Genomic DNA, 17,013 nt, shown 5'->3' on the forward strand with positions numbered 1-17,013 from the left:
TATTAAATGATTGAGCAGCCTTTTTACGAAATACTTTTTTACTCTTATTGAGTAAATTCTTGGATGGATACTTTTTACTGTTACTTATGTAAAGACATGTTAAAGTGGTGCTACTCTGTCTTGAGTAAAACTTTGGGCGCTCTACCCAAAAAATGCGTTACGGAGACGGAAAAACATAAGTAGCGGAACCAGCCAACTGAAAAAAAGTGTGACTTGTAGTCTGGTCCTTCCTGTTTCATTGAAGTCCAGTTCAGGAGTTTTAGTCTTTCCGTCTCCATGTCTTGGTTCCTCATTCTGTTCCTGAATTCTGCTCACATGATACGTCATGTTTTCTCTGTTTGCTCTTGAATTGCTGTGTCTCTTCTTTTGTCTTGGTATTGGCTCCTTACGTCTATCTTCTTCTTTGTTTTCAGTTTCTTTCTGTTTTATTGATTCACTACACTGCTGCAAGTATTTTTCTTTTAAATCTGCCTTTTCAATCAACTCTGTGTTGGAGTTCTCCACCTTCACTGGGCCACATTCACTGACAGGTTGAGCTCTTCTCAGGTTGGATTGCTTTCTTATAACTAGTAGTAAGGCGCTCGTATATCACGCCTCAGGGCTTCCAGCAAATGAAGTTTGGTGATCATGGATTGTTTGCGTTTCAGTGATTGCTGATGATGATAAAGACAGAAGTGTTTCCCTTTTCTTTTTAAGTTTATTTGTATGGCACATTTCAGCAGCAAGGAAGTGCAAAGTGCTTTACATCATGAAAACATGTGAACGGAAATGGCATTTTGTCAAGTGCTATTGTTGAAATCATTAATACACATCAAATGTGTTGATCAATGTTTCTTTTATTAGGGTTCAAAAGCAACTCTAAACAGGTGAGTTTTAGTCTAGATTTGAAGGAACTCAGTGTTTTGGCAGTTTTGCAGTTTTCTGGAAGATTTTTACAGGTTTGTGGTGCATAGAAGCTGAATGTTGTTTCTCCGTGTTTGGTTCTGGTTCTGGGGATGCAGAGCCAGAACCAGAAGACCTGATAGATCAGGAGAGTTGATACGTCTCTAGTGTTTGGGATCAGCTGCATGTAGAGGATTGATTTTTATTTTTTTTAGGCAGTAACTTTTGCAACTGGACGCATTTCTCTAGATTTTGTTGAGACATTAGTCGTCTAATTCTAGAAATGTTCTTCAAGTGATAGAAGGCCAACTTTGCAACTGTCTTTATGTGACTCTGAATGTTCAGGTCAGGGTCCATCACTACATCCAGGTTTCAGGCCTGGTTTCTAGTTTTGAGCTGCAATAACAGAAGCTGCATGGTGACTCTTGATCGTTTCTCTTTAGGTCTAAATGTGTTTCTTGTCGTTAAAGCAGCATTTCCATTTTAACATGCATTAGATCTGTCTGTAATCTCTGGCGGTGAACTCTAAAACAATCAGTGATCATCAGTGCAGAGCGATGCTGCTGCTGCTGCTGCAGGAGGAAGAGCCCTGATTTCTTGGGTCTGCTCACACACCCTCACCTCCAGCCCCTCCCACCTCCTATCACGCTCACCGAGGTGTCTGGTGACTTTGGCCCATGTTAATATCTTGCTCCTCCCTGAATGGCGAAGGAGACGAGAAGAGAGGGAGGTAAAGAGGAGAAGCTCCAGCCCACCACCAGCATGTCCCCAGGGGCCTTCAGCCTGCTCATGTGCCTGCCCCTCCTGCTGCTCAGTACAGCTGTGGCTCCCCATCAAACCCTGACCAGCTGGAGAGCAGTGTGGGGAAGCTCTCCACCACTCTTCATTAACTCTTCATTAGGTGAAGCCCTCAGACACCAACTCCTGCTCCCCTCTCAGGCGATACTTCCCACAAAGAGATGGATGTGGCTCCCAGGGCCCTGGCGCTCTTCTCGCCTCTGGTGCTCGTCCTGCTCAGCCTGTCGCCTGTGCCCACCTTGGGAGGATGCCCGTCTGCTTGCCGGTGCTCTTCTGCCATGCTGCAGTGCCTGGAGCCCAATGGGATAAGCAGTATCCCGCCACTGGCGCTTCAAGAGAGTGAGAACGTGACGGAAATGTGAGTATGGACTCCTACCTGAGTGAGCATGCAACCACATGATTTAAAGTTAGCTTGAAGTTGAATTCTCCTCTCTCTGACTTCTAGTTAGTGATGAAGTTGCTCAGATTGTCTTAGTTAGTTGTCTTTGCAACTTTTAGCTGTGATTTGGATTTACTTTGTGTAGTTTTCTCACTAACCAGTAACTTTTTATAGTAGAAAACCCTCATTATTATTCCAAAATCAACTTGCATTTAGAACAGCGCTTCTTTATATCTGACTGAAGGTTAATCTGCATATTTAAAACCAGCATTGCTGTGTTTCCTCAATGTAACATAAACTCCTTGTTACCCAAGACTGTGACGTTTAGGTAAGGAAAGTTTGGTTGCATAGACCCATTTATAGGCAAATTAATGTGATTAACATTAAAATAAAAAGGGAATGGGATTAAAATAATTACACTTAAGAATTTAAACAGAACAATAAACATTAAAGTTAAGCATAATTAAGAAGAAAGACATTATAAACTGCAAATTTAACACATAAACAGTTTGAGACATGATGAGAACAACCCAGACCTCTGCAGGAAAACGGTTCTGTTTTCAGTCCTGACTTTAAGGACTTTAGTCTCTCTGCTGTTGGGACAAACCTGTAGTAACTGATGATTCGCCTTAAGGTTTTTCAAAGTGTTGCTTTTAGATATTAATGAGATTTCAGCTCAACTCTGTCGGATTGATCTTAGTATTTCAGGACAGACTTTTCTTTTTATGTTAGCAATGTGTAGCTATTATCAAGTGTAAACGTGTAAAAATTTGGACTTTTAACAGGAACTAAGACAAAATAATGCACTTCATTTGCTTTCATAGACAACATCTTTGTATTTAAAGGCTATTACGTTTCTCAAATTAACAAATCACAACTATCTGCATCTTAAAAGATGTGATTTGCCAAAACTGAAGAGGATATTTAATATTTCTATTGTTTCAGCCTTCATTGTAAAGGCTGGTTTACGTTGATGTCGGTGCATCTTTGCAATCAAACATGCCAGTGTTTGTATAATTACCTGCCTGATGGACAGATTAACCGCAGTGGGAAGGTGTTTGAATCAAATCCAGCTAAGGTTGGAGAATTCTCGCTCAGCAGCAGCAGCACGTCTGCAGGCAGAAGACTGTTATTTAACGTCTGCTTTTTAAAACTTTGCTCAGAAAAAGCAGCAGAAAGTGACCACCTGTGATTTAGAGAGAGCTGCTGTATTATTAAGCAACCCACCATCAGCTCCAGCATGGAAAACTAAATGTCACTCTCTGCACCGACACGCTGTTCTCTCTTTGTTCCTGGACCCGGATTGGAGCAATTAGCACTTGTTAAGAAGGAACTACATTTGTGAAATGCTTTTTTCGGCAGAGCAAGTCAATTTGCTGCCAATTTCTTTCACCTATATGCCACTTTCTTCCTTCTTTCCTTCCTTCTTTTCTCCTCTCTCTCCTGCCTCGGAGGTATTTCCTTGTATCTGCAGCCTGTTTCGCAGAGCTCAGACTCGACAGTCTCTCTCAGATGTTCAATCAATAAGAGAGCGGGCTTCTGTTTACCGAGCTGCTCCAACATGCCAGCGAACAACAACAATTCTGCCTACTGGCAGTGCAGGGAAATAAAGGCGATGCGTGGAACAAACAAGGGCCCATTAGCTGCAAAACAGAGGCCGAAATTTATCATATGCAGAGTTGTAAATTCAATTTTGTGAATTGCCAGTCAATGCCCCCACCCAGGAACAATAGATGATATACAACCCACTTGCCTCAATCCAATAAGTAAGGCCGAGGGGCGATCCAGGGCCCACCTGCCCTGTAATCACATTACTGCAGCACAGGTCAATCAAACATGAACATAAACGTTTTGTGTGTTAGCTGACGATCAGGGAAGTGGAAACTTGAAACAATGCCACATGTTGAAAGTATAGCAAGCACACTACAGAAAATATCTGCATTCATGTAATCCCTTTATATCTGCCTTCCGCTCTTCACACTTCAGAGGGGGAGAAATGCAGGCTGCACCTTCAGTCAACTTTATTTATAACTCATTTCAAGCAGGGACACATCCCAAAAAAACAGTTCCAGAAGAATACAGGCAAAAAAATAAAACGAATATCTAAAAAACAACCCAACATTTAAGTGTAGCAATGAAATATTAACAACAAATTGGCAGCAAAAGACAGAAGAAAAATGAACAAATCTGCCCTCAGATGTAAACAAATGCACAACAGATTTTGGTTATCAGTAACTTAATGCAAAAAAGAGGCTTCTGCATGTGAATTTAGTGAAAAACCAAGCTGCTTTCATGGGATTTAAGAAGAAAATCTAACTGATCAAATGCTTTTAATTAGCAGATTACCATCAACATAAAAACAGGTGTGTTTGAAATGAAGTGTGTGTGAGCACAATGCCATGGCGGGAAGACATCAGCAATGAGATTTGAAAGCCAATTTTTTTGCACTTCAATACTCTTTCAAGGACATTTCCAAACTATCTGAGGCTCTGCAGACCTAATTTAGCAAGATAAATATTCAAGTTCATGACAGGACAGTATTGTTCAGAGTCTAAAGTTGCTTCTTTATAAACCCCCCAAAAAATAAAACTTCTGATGACTTGTACTTATTTGGAAGAAAGGAAACTAAATGCTGAAATTGAAACTAAAGCTACTGATTTGAACAGGTTTTGGGTTGTTGTCTCTATTTTAAAAATTTTCTACGTTCTTTATTTACTGTTTAAATTTGAAGGATAATTTCAAATTATGTTCAGTTTTGATTGGTTCGCTTCAAGTTCTCGTCCCACTCCAGGTCAGGAGGTCAGACTCAAACCACGCCCTGTTTCCAAAGACCGGTTAGAGTTTTACCCTCCTCCTGATCTGCTGCATGTTTAGCTTTGTTACCTGGAATAAAACCACTTTACATCTCAAACTCTCTGCTTTCCTCTCAGTAGTTGTGTCGGTGTCCTTGACAGGAGCTCTGGTAAAGATTCAGTCTGTGTTGTTTAACTCTCTGTCGTCTTTCTCACTATGAGTTTTATTAAAACATTCTGTAGTTTCTCTACTGCACAATCGCCACAGTTTCTGTGGGATGAAAAACTGCAGATTTGCTTCATATCTGGGCTCTTTGATTGCAACTGAGGAGTCAGTAGTCTTGTTTTCTTCACCTCTTTGCCAATTTGTACTCATATCTTATAGCCAAACACGATCCTTGTATCACTTCCCATCTGTGAGCAAATAATTTTTTGAAACCATTTAATGAATTTAAATTTCATTGGTATGAAATATTTTAATGAATTACAGAAAAATTAGATTGCGATTACGATTGAGTTTTAGGGTTAACATTATAATCCGATAATCTGTACACCTTTGTGTTTCTGGGTTTTGATTCTTTGGGGTTGTTGGTTTTTGTCAGTTATTGTGTCCTGTATTCAGTCTACTCCTTTAGACTGAATACAGTCTAAAAGAGAAAGAGAAAAGAGAATCTCTTTAGCGGGAAACATAAAAAAGACAGAAGTTAGTCTTTTGGTTTTTAGAAAAGCCAAACTAGAACAACAAGAACAAACTCCATCACACTGTTGCATATCAGCATTGATAGATAGACATGTTGACACAAGAAAGAAAATTGCCTTACAACACAAATTAATGACCAGAAAAGCAGCTTGGCACGGTAATACTTTTATAATAAATTTATGTCAAATCATGATTTCTTGGTTAATGTCAAGTTGTCATAACAAAGACATTTTGAATAATGTCAACTTTGTATTAAAAGTGTCATGATTTACCAAATGACACTTTATGACAACAGTCATAAATATTCATGAAGACTTACTCATGTTATGTCATGTCAGTCTTATTCACAACCCGTCAAATAAAGTGTTACCGAAGTAATTTATAACAACCTCTTACTTTAAAGTTTTGATGCATGTTTTCTTGCTCCAAGAAGAGTGATGTATTATTTTTCTGCCTGTTCTTTTATATCCATTTTCTTCAGAGTAGAAGAAAATCTGAACCTTTTCAGTTGTTTGTCCGAACTAGACATTGAACTCAAAAAAGCCTCTTGTGTTGAGTGTCTACAGTACTTTGTCCTTCTCAAGAAAATTTAATAATTGCACTTTTTAAGTCTTGTACTTATTTTCTTTTTTCACCATTTGCAAACAATTTAACCAAACAACAACAAAAGCTCAAGGCCATGAGAAATTGTGTCTTATCTCTATGTTTTCCATCTTCCTGTGTTTTTTCCATTTAATTAGCTACATTGAAAACCAAGCAGGTCTGGAGAACATAACAGAGGTCAACCTTGCCAACTACAGAGAGCTGAAAAATCTGTAAGTAGTTTATGTTTTATTCTCCAAACTAACAATGAGGGTCAAATTCTGAGTAATATTCAACTCTTTCAGCTCGGAGAAACCATCTATGTTTCTTATTAAAACTCACCTTTTATATGTTTACTCAGAATTTACTCACTTATATTTGCATTAAAATGCCAGAAAAGTTGGATGAGGTCAAACCAAAATGCTGATTGTTGGAAGTTCATGTATTGTCTTTTCATATTTATTTTTCTCTTTTTTTCCTTCTCAGAACCGTCACATCATGTAAACTGAGGTTCATTTCTGCAAATGCTTTCCAAAACAACCTGAAGCTGCAGTACGTGTAAGTGTCCTCACTGATGATGAGAAATGATGTGTTTTTGTTCGGTTTGCTGCTCTCCTTGTTCATCCCTGCTGGTCACCTCTTAAATATAAATTTTCTTAAGTCTGTCTGCTCTTCTAAAATTATGAACTTAAATTCTTTAATTAAAAAATGGTTTCTTGATATTTGAGGTTCTCAGAAATTTTTCTTTCAGAGCTTTGGTGTTTTCATCCAGGATTATCGAAGTTAAGGGAACTAAATGGGAAAACATGTTTTTCATGCATCAGTTTTCTTTCACTTCACTTTGTTCTTATGTAGCTCAGATCTTTCAACTTGATAAACACAAAAAACTGAAGGGTTATAAATCTACAGGACACTACTCATCATTATATAAAAAACAGGTTATTAAGTTTCTGTCTGATAATCTGGAAACCCTGTAGCAAACAGTTTATTTTAACCTACATTATTATTGTCGTCTTTTGTTTTCCTTCTGAGCCGTCTGGCCTCCCAGCTTCACTGAAACATATCAGATGAAACCATCAGGTCGGTGTATTCATGAACAGCTGATGCTTATCGGCACCATCTTGTCCTCATCGTTTTACTGAGCGTGTGCAACATGTCCAGTGCTGTTCCTCTGAAAGACAAGCGGATTTTCAGATGATGGTTGAAGAGGTGTAGTGGGGGGGTTGGGATGCTCAAGAAATTGGAGAAGACATCCACCAGTCACCTTTTACTCGCTCACTTTGGCGGATTATCGACAACTGATGCATAATAAATACACTCCACTAAGGGTCCATTATCACTTAATCAATATTTCACTGTGGGAGAGGGGCCAGCTAGGCTTGGCTGGAGTGTGGGGGTTTCTGATATGGATGTATTTCTAAGATTAGGAAGGTCTGAACGCAAGCTAAAAAAATAGAGCTGGTTAAGCCAGTTTCTCCTTCTGCGCTGATCTACACTCAAACCTCCCAGATTTGATAACATTTCTGCTGTTATGTGGCTGAAAGAGATCGAGCTGCTATTCCCGGCTCCGCTCTCCCCCTGTGGATTGGAGGAGGAATCGAGCCGGTAATGGATAAGCCCCAACGGCTAACCCATCTGACATGAACTTTTGGGAGCAAGGAAAACAAATAATTGAACCCTTGGCCCTGTCACAGTGATTATGTATTGGTTTCCATGCGCGCTCCCCAGTGTGGCTTTCTGTCATCTTCTGAGGGAGGTTTATTTACAGCCTCTCAAAGTCTGAGGATCATTTGAGCTCTGCTGTGATGATATTTAAGTGGCCTGAGAGGATTGACCAAAAAATATGTGGCATAGTGTCAGTAATAACACAAGGGAGGCACAATAATAAATGTTTTCTTCATATTAACAAATTATCTATATGCAAGACAAAAACATGCCAATTACTTTAGTGCAGAAATTTTATTCCAAGCAGTTGGATTTCCTTTTTATACATTGCAGGTTTTCTGATGATTTTTCTGTGTTTTTCTTTCTTTTGGATTTTTTTCCACTTGCAGGAGTCCTTCAAACTTTCCTTTTTAAAGTTTTCAGACTCAAATATGATGTTTCCAAAAGCTCACACTGCAATCTTTGGGCCATTAAAGCATTTGAAGGTGCAAACTAGGGATAAAGTGTTGTATTATATTTTATACTGCAAGAATGAAGATTCAGTAACCCTAAAGGTATTTCGGATTTCTTAAGCAGGAAATTCAAAAATAATGGCTAAACTGTTAAACTGAAAGGTTAGTGCACGTAACCAGTGAATGAGTTCATGGTGTTTTTTAAAAAATCTTTTTGAAAGTTTATTTTTATGAATGCTTTATATACTAGATATATTACATGGAGAAATTAACTTTTTAAACATTTAAATTTTCATAATATGTTCTGACCCTAAGCTTGTTTTGTGAAGACAAATTTAATAATGAAATTAATCAGAGAAATTCAGAACTTGAACTTCTAACATTATATTGAGGCACTAAGCTCTCAAAAACAGTTTTGTCATATTTTTTCTAAAGAACATTTGATGTTAAGCTCCTTTGATGTTTATAGCAGCTTTATCGACATAAAAATATTACCCATGTTTCTGTCCCATATTTGTCTGACATTAAGAGGAGTTCCAGCATTTATTTTTATCGACTTAAAGCCCTACCATCTTGACAAATGTTGATCTTTTTTTTTTATCACAAAAACAGTGATAAATGTGTTTATGTTAGTAATGAAGACAACTAACCTAATTAGCTTTAAAGCAATTTATATATATATAAGTCTGATTTTATGCTTTTTTACATTTGTAATATGAAAAAGAGCCATGAAGCAAATGTTTTGGCCTTAATTAGTATATGTTTCAATGCTAAAATGTAGTAACACTTGGGCACTTTTACATGATTCTAGCTTAAAAATTCAGAAATGGGTATTAAATAAATCCTACAAAAACTGATACATGTTTTGAAGGATGAACAGAATCCTATCATCCTTCAGTCGATCCTCTACTTACTACCAGTCTTTAGTTTGTAACTCCATGGGAATCACCTATTCTGAAAAAGTTTGAACTAAATTACTATTTTATGTCAGATACTTTTTTATCTTTATTGATTTAACAAAACAAATTGACAAGTAAAGTGGCAAGAAATGCTTTAGTGTCAGCATTATTAATTCATATTAGGTTTAAACATTGCTGGTGCATTTCATTTGTGTTCATAAGTTTGAATTTTTATGTTCAAACTCAGAACGATCAACTGCACTCAGTTCATTGCGTTATTGCTGACATATTTGAGTCATGATGAAAGTTCGAGATGGACTTTTTTCCAAATGCAGTTCTGCAGCAGAACAGCATTTCTCTACCAAGAACTGTTTGTGACTGAGGGCTAATTACCTAATGCACTGAGCAGTGAACAGAGGTCTGCTGCGGTGGGCTCATGAACGCTGGTCCCAGTCGTTGTGAAATACTTGCCGGGGTAATTGATAAGAACCAATTTGGATGCATTAACGTTTTCCACTGAGTGTAATTCAAAGCAGGTACATATTGTTCTGAAGGTAAGCAATCAGCTCCCAGCTTGACTTGACTCCGACACAGTACCAGGGTTAAAAAAATATGAGAGAGCTCGCTCCTTTCAGTTTGTCTTCTGGGAAAATTTATATTTCTTGTGAAACCCACAAGGAAGCAAATGTAAAAAAATTAAAAAGACGAAACTAAGGATCTTTCAGTTGATCTTTTTCTTTCTCGTTCCGCTTTGAAATGGCTGATATGTGCAGGCAGAATCGGAACTTGCAGCGGTTTTGTTTAATGAACTGTAAAAGCTTCTGCGTTTTTTCGTTTTGTTTTGCAGGAACCTGGCGTCGAACTTTCTGGAGCACATCAGCTGGAGAGTGTTTCATTTTCTGCCTCTGCTCAACCTGTGAGTCATCTTCAAATTCTGCAAAAGTTAAACTGAACCTGATTAAAGGTGTCAGAAAGAACATTTATTACTTGCGAATGAAAATTTGACTCAACCATACTATTCATGCCTCTTTTTTTTATTTCCCTCCAAACAGTGAGACATTCTTGTCATTTTTAAGGGATTACTGGTTGATGAGGCATTTCCAAAGATGTTGTTTCTTTAGACTTTCTTCCATCCGTTCATTGTCCATACCTTCTCTATCCGTGCAGCATTACTGGGGAGCTGGTGCCTGTTTCCAGTAGCTTTTCATCACAGATATTTGAATCATTAAGTGATAAAAAGGCATCTCACTTCAGATTAGTCTAGTGCATGTTGAAGATCATGGCTTAAATAGCTAACAGAACTATGTCATCTGCAAAAAGACTAAGTGAGACATAGAACTTCCCAAACCAGCTACAACTTCAGATCCTGTCCATCAGCGCCACAAAAGGCTTGGTGATGAAGGGGAATCCTAAAAGAATCCAACCCCACCAAGAAGTCAGAGCTCTTGCTTTGGTCAAAAAAATAGATGACCTGTAAAATCAAATCTGGCACCCGACTCACAGGACCAGTCCACAAACTCTCTTTTTACTGGATGAGCAAACTGCCATGAAAAAAGGCAACGTAAAGATCTGAACTATTGGATAGTAGTTGCTTCTGCTGGATCTGAGGTTCACCTATCATTTGGAGAATTCTTTTAAACACCTTTGATCAAACAAGTCCAAAGAGAAAATGTGTTCTTGATCAATGGATTACAGTCTATTGTCCATCTTTCCTTCTGCTTATAAAGGCAGAAAGCTCCTTATTAGTTAGACATGAGTCTCTACCTCAAGCGGAGGAACAGTTCTTGGTTATATAAATGGTGAGTCGGATTGGAGCCTCATCTCTGGTAATCAAAGTGTTGATCAGGTTTTTTGTCAGCTTGGTTTTTATTAAGCAAGAAAGTTGTGCAAAAAGCCAAAGTTCTCAACATGCTCAACGTATAACCATTATATGTGGTCATACGTTATGGGTCATGGCTCAAAGAATGGAAGACTTCAACATGAGATTCAACCCAAATGAATGATCATTCAATGGGAGCTTAGATTAGAGCCATCCTTTCCATAGACAGAGGTTTGAGGTTCTGATTAGGATGCTACCTGAATGCCTGATTTTGGGTGCGGATATGTAAACTCTGGTAGAGACTCAAGTCTTCCTTGCTCAAAAGAGCTTCTGATCAGTGAATACCTTGGTATTCCCCAGGAGAAGCTGGATATCTGGGTGAGTGGATGGATGAGGTTACTGGAAAACATTTAGTTGTTTGAGCTCTTGCTGCCCTGAATAATTTAAATCCTGAAGAGTTATTTGTCAAATCTGAAGCCACCTGTTCATGTGCTTTTATCTTTCAGGATTTTAAGGGACAACCCTCTCGTCTGCTCATGTGACCTCTTCTGGCTGCAGCAGTGGCAGAACGAGGATCGTGGCGACATCGACAGCCAGATGCTGTTTTGCTTGTCCAACGATGAGGAATTATCCCTCAGTTCTTTGGAGATCGATAATTGCAGTGAGTTGTGTTTTTGTTCTGATGCTTCACATTTCTTTTGTGGGAATGAAGCTATTTAACCTTTGATGATGGGTTTGATCATCCATCGCTTAAAATCACAAGCCTTAATCCAGTACACTTGAGAATATTAACTATTCGTATTTCAAAACATTTGCCAGTTTACCACGACAGTGCTAACCCATACTCATCCTGCTTTCTGTGCTGATCCCAGGTTTGCCTGAGGTGACCATTTACGCATCACAATTGAAGACCAGAGAGGGAGGAAACCTCATGTTTGAATGCCAGGTGACAGGAAGTCCCACCCCCAAAGTGATGTGGCAAACGAAAGAACTTGCATCTAACTTTACTGTCCAGGTAGGAAGGATCTTTAGGACATTGTCTGTATTTATGCAAAATACTGCTAGTTTTGTTGAATTCAGTTTTGGAGTGAAATATTGAAGAGAATAACTGGAAGTGAAAACTTCACTTCCATTTAATCTGGCTAAATACTTGAAAATGTAATTTTAACCAATTATGATACAGCTGCTTTCATGTTAGTCAAAAGAAGATTTTTCAGTGCTGATTTCCAAGCCCTACCACAATAATGCTGCTTCTAAGAGAAACAATGTTTAATTTGTAGCAATCTGTGGAGTGCATTTCTGGTCCTCTACCAACTTTCAGCTTGGCTGCTACAGGTAGCATGTACAGTATATCTAGCCTGAAAACTTAGCTTCGGTCTCCCAACAACCAGCATATCCAATTCTGGGAGCAACTTGTCGGGTTGTGCTCTCTTTTGCTCTATTGTAGAAGGGACTTCAGCATATGCTGGACTCCACGTTCAAAGAGCAAGGTGCATAATTTATCACCAAGCTTTTTTATTGCAACTGCATGATGAGATTCTTTATCGGGGGAAGTCAGAGTATTGACCAGCCATGTTGCTTTTGTCATCTCTGGTGCCAAGAGCAGTAAAATCACGTACTTGGGGCGCTGCCAACCCATTGTGGATCTCATGAGGTTGTAGCCCTGGCAAGAGGCCAATGTGGCCAGTCCAGTTTTATGCTCTCTGATGACTAAGCCACACAGATTTGCATGTGCCCTCAAAGAGGCCCAGTGGATCAGCTGCAACCGCTCTTCTTCTGTGCATCACTCTGAACCCTGATGCACAGAAACTATGCTAACAGATTTCCCCAATCTCTCTGCAGAAGTAAGATTCAGAGAACTCGTACGTGCTATGAGACTCATCAGGACTCTAGGCCATCCAGAACAGTCCTAATCTAGTCAGAATGGATGTAGTTAATACAAGGTGCAGAAAATATGTTCCCTCAGTGAAGCTGGTTCCAGAAATTTGCACAAAATCTTGACCTTGTATTTGGGAATTTTAGAGCAAATGAGGAATGGTGCATTTAGGATTAGTTGCTAAAGCTGTTTCTAATAAGATAAGGCAATTGGTCATTCATGGGAAAAATTTGACTTAGAAAAGTGAACAAGGCTGCATGCAGTACAACAAAGACAAAACAATACTTAAAGTCAGGAACAATAAATACATACAACTATCACAAATAATTGAATACACATTTAAAATTTTATGCGAAGAAGTACACTGGTAGACAACATTAATGTGCAAAAGAAAACAGACTTCAAATGGGCAGTAGATCCACATTTTGAAACAAATTGTTGTGTAGAAAATAACTTAAACTTACAATCATAGAAATGTACAAATTTTAATAATTATTAAAAAAAAACCCAACATTGCTTGAAGTTGTGTTTGGGGGCTTAAATCACACAGGGTGCAGTTTAAAAGTTCAAGATAATCCATCCATCCATCCATCCATTTTCTGTTCTCCCTTTGTCCCTAATGGGGTCGGGAGGGTTGCTGGTGCCTATCTCCAGCTACGTTGCAGGCGAGAGGCGGGGTACACCCTGGACAGGTCGCCAGTCTGTCGCAGAGTTCAAGATAATTATAATTAAAATCAATAATATTAAAACATGGTATGACCCAAAAAGCAACATTTGTATTTTGTAATTCAGTTACAGAAGAAGATTTTTATCATAACTTCTTTCTGCTGCTGCTGTCATAACAAAATTAATTTCACAGTAACTAAATATGCATATTTCTACATACCACTTCCATATGAATATTTCTCTTGAACAACTTTCACTTCTCTAAAAGTGACCTACATGTCTTTATGACTCTGTGTCATTTGATTACTGCAGGAGAAAATGACAGGCTCCACGTTAAGCCTGGTGCTTCATCTCACCAACGTCTCCTTCAAGGACAACATGCACAACCTGACGTGTGAGGCAGAGAACCAAGCTGGGCCCAACGAGGGGATGGTGCAATTGGACATTGAGTGTAAGTGCCTGCGAAATAAAGCGCCGCACTCCTGAAAGCTCACGAGCTCAATGCAAGTCGCCAGCCTTAATGGAGGCGAGGGCGAGAGCACACTGGGATCATTTTGTTGTGCAGGCAGGGAGGACAGTTGTAGAAAAGAAAAATGCACTGCGCTGATTTCTTCTAAATGCCCCCTCTACAAATATGGGTACGTATGCACCATGCTTCTAATGGAGCTCTCTGTCCTCTGCCACTCAAACCGGCGACTGGTGAGAAGTGGTAAAATAATATGAGTGAAGGGCTGCAGGTACAGCTTGGCGTTTAATGTAGGGATCCAATAAGAAGACAAAGGAAGGTGAACTTACCTCATCTTGCCCTTTAAGAACTCTACCACCTTATCTATTCTGCACTTTTAAATTACAGATGGAGCTTGACTCTGAGGGTCTGCTGCTGCTTTCCGCTTTCAGATGCATTAGTGCATCTGGACGGTGAGCAACACCAAGGAGCGACAGCAGCCAGTAGTCCCACAGAAGGCAGTCAGGTGCATTAGCAATACATTACTGCAAATACTACCCAAACAATATCGTACATCTCCAACTCAATGACACTCATTAGAAAATAAAGCCAAAACGACGGGGGCGCCAATCAGCTGTATGAGCATCAAGGGACAGATAATGAACATCAGGAAAATGGGGCGGATAACACGCCCTCAGATCTGATTTAAGCTGGTGCTAATGGACTTTTCCCTCCCAACTCCGGAAAACCGCTTCTTCCACGGTGATTGGCAGTCTGTAAATGCGTTAGTGCTGCTAATCCATCAACATCAGCCCCAATGGTGGACAGACACTCGTTAACCGCTGGCCCTTTAATTACTTCTAATTACCTCCCAGAACAGTGGGAGTTTATTGCTGAGTGGCTCCTCGTGCCATTGATTCATGCTACACAAGTGACTTTCTTTTCATAGCATCCCTGCTCTGAATCAGCCAAGTTGCAGCGTCACTTTCAAAGCATGGATTAACACGAACTTACTATGGACACAAATATAATAATTTTAGTGTTATAAATATTTATTCTACATCTTATCAGTTTGGAAGGATTATGCAGCATCTAACTTTCATGATTCTTAAAAAACAAGTTTGATTTAGTTATAATATATAGAGAGAGTTAAATTTATGCTTACAGGATCAAATATATGCGCAAATATATATCCACAAATCACACAAATATCCCACAGCAAATCTCACCAGAAATACATGCCTTTTGCAGCGCTCAAAGACTTTCTGATGCTACTCTGGTTGGATATTCAGTCTGAGTGGTTGCCCACCAACAAAGATCTGCCCTCATGGACGTGTTAACTGCCCTCTGGGCAAAAAGTTTATGGTTAGAAGAGACAAAGATTGAACTGTTTGGCAGCAATAATAAGAAAGCAAAGTGAGGCCTTCAGACCTAAGATGTCAGTTTAGCAGCTGTGGGTCCGTTTCTCTGGTTCTCGGTGCTGGTCCAGGTTTTACAAAGGGGAAGGATGCATAAAGAAGGATAAAATTTTGATTCTGCAATGTCATTCCAAAAGAAATGACTTCAACTATACAGAATGTGTAAATCATGTGGCAGGAAACCAATTGGTGTAAAAAATATGAGTCTGTTGAAATTGTTCACATTAAGAAGTTCAGAGCAATAATTTGGGTTATTTGGCCTGCCATAAGAGGAAAAAATGGACAGGGGAATATTTTCACCATGCTATTCATTCAACTAGCAAGTTTAAAGTTAAATATTTATTGAGTATATGAAATGTTTTATTTGCAAAGCAAATACTTAGCTACAAACTACTTGTTTACTTAGCAGCCCAGGCTACATATTTAAACTACAAACTAAATATTTAGCTAGCAATCTAAAGATTTAGGTCCAAACTGAATATTTACCTATATATTTATCTAAATATGTGTTGTTAAGCTACATGTTTAGCTTCAAATTAAATATTTAGCTTGTGTTTAAAAATTCACTTGCTGATAAATGGAAGTGCCTTCTCAAAATAAAGCTGAGTCTTACAAACCTCTATATAAAGTCCTGTAGTCACTGTTGCTGTATGTTTTAAGCTGAAATATTGTAAATGCCAAAAGGAAAAAAAAACAACCGATAATGAAAAGTTAACATGAGCAAAGATGGAAGTGAGTCAGTCGTGCTAACTGTGACAGGAATTTTTCCAGAATTAATTGTGGCACATCTAAATTAGCTCATTGTCTAAATCTGAAATGAGGTGTGACAAGCAGCATCCATCCATCCATCCATCCATTTTCTGTTCACCCTTGTCCCTAATGGGGTCGGGAGGGTTGCTGGTGCCCATCTCCAGCTACGTTCCGGGCGAGAGGCGGGGTACACCCTGGACAGGTCGCCAGTCTGTCGCAGGGCAGTGACAAGCAGCAGCTAAATTAAATATAATAATAGCCTTTATTTTATCCCCTGTAGCTTAAGATCAGAAGAGACTGCCAGTGAATGATTAGTCAAATATGATAAATAGCAGTAATTTCCACTGCAGTGCAGTAAAGTAAAGGGGCACATGGGCCGGTATCCCCCTTTTAACAGCACTTTCCGGGTCAGAGTTGTAGGTTAAGAGCAGCACAATCTCCAGGGTGGAGTGAAGGGTCTCTGCACTTCAGGGTTGCGTTCGATCTAAATGGGGCCATTTCCTGTAACTTCATGTCCAGGAGACATAGACATAGAGCTTCCAGGTAGTTTTTGTGGTTGGGAGCACGACGACGACCAGGATTTATTATTCATGGCAGGTCGTCAAAGGTTTGCAGTTCAGATGGAGAGCATTGATTCATGGAAACTCAGAGGGAACATACAGCATGCAACTGTATTCTGGATGATGAAGTAATGGCAACATTTACAGCTGTTTGTATCAGTGACTAAATTTACAGCAGATGAAAATTCAGGTTTCCAGCTACATCTGGAAACCTGAATCAGGACCTGAGGAACTCAGCAAGATTTCAGCTGTGTTTTTTAACTTTAAAATTGAGTAATAATTGGTATATTAAAAAAAAATTATGTATTTGTGACATTTTTTGCAACAATC

At 39.1% G+C, this 17,013-nt stretch overlaps 1 protein-coding gene across 2 annotated transcripts in view; it reads left to right on the forward strand.

Moving 5' to 3' along the window:
* The first annotated feature begins 1,138 nt into the window (after positions 1 to 1,138).
* Positions 1,139 to 17,013, forward strand: part of ntrk1 (neurotrophic tyrosine kinase, receptor, type 1) — a 37,706-nt gene continuing 21,831 nt past the window's right edge. For both annotated transcript variants that reach the window (XM_028012317.1, XM_028012319.1), the window contains exons 1-7: positions 1,139 to 2,038; positions 6,292 to 6,366; positions 6,620 to 6,691; positions 9,997 to 10,065; positions 11,475 to 11,629; positions 11,841 to 11,983; positions 13,823 to 13,961. In XM_028012317.1, the coding sequence (XP_027868118.1) occupies positions 1,842 to 2,038; positions 6,292 to 6,366; positions 6,620 to 6,691; positions 9,997 to 10,065; positions 11,475 to 11,629; positions 11,841 to 11,983; positions 13,823 to 13,961 (850 nt within the window). In that variant the 5' untranslated portion in view covers positions 1,139 to 1,841. The remainder of the gene's footprint in view (positions 2,039 to 6,291; positions 6,367 to 6,619; positions 6,692 to 9,996; positions 10,066 to 11,474; positions 11,630 to 11,840; positions 11,984 to 13,822; positions 13,962 to 17,013) is intronic.

Source organism: Xiphophorus couchianus, chromosome 3 (genome assembly GCF_001444195.1).
Source record: "Xiphophorus couchianus chromosome 3, X_couchianus-1.0, whole genome shotgun sequence".
NCBI lineage: Eukaryota > Metazoa > Chordata > Actinopteri > Cyprinodontiformes > Poeciliidae > Xiphophorus > Xiphophorus couchianus.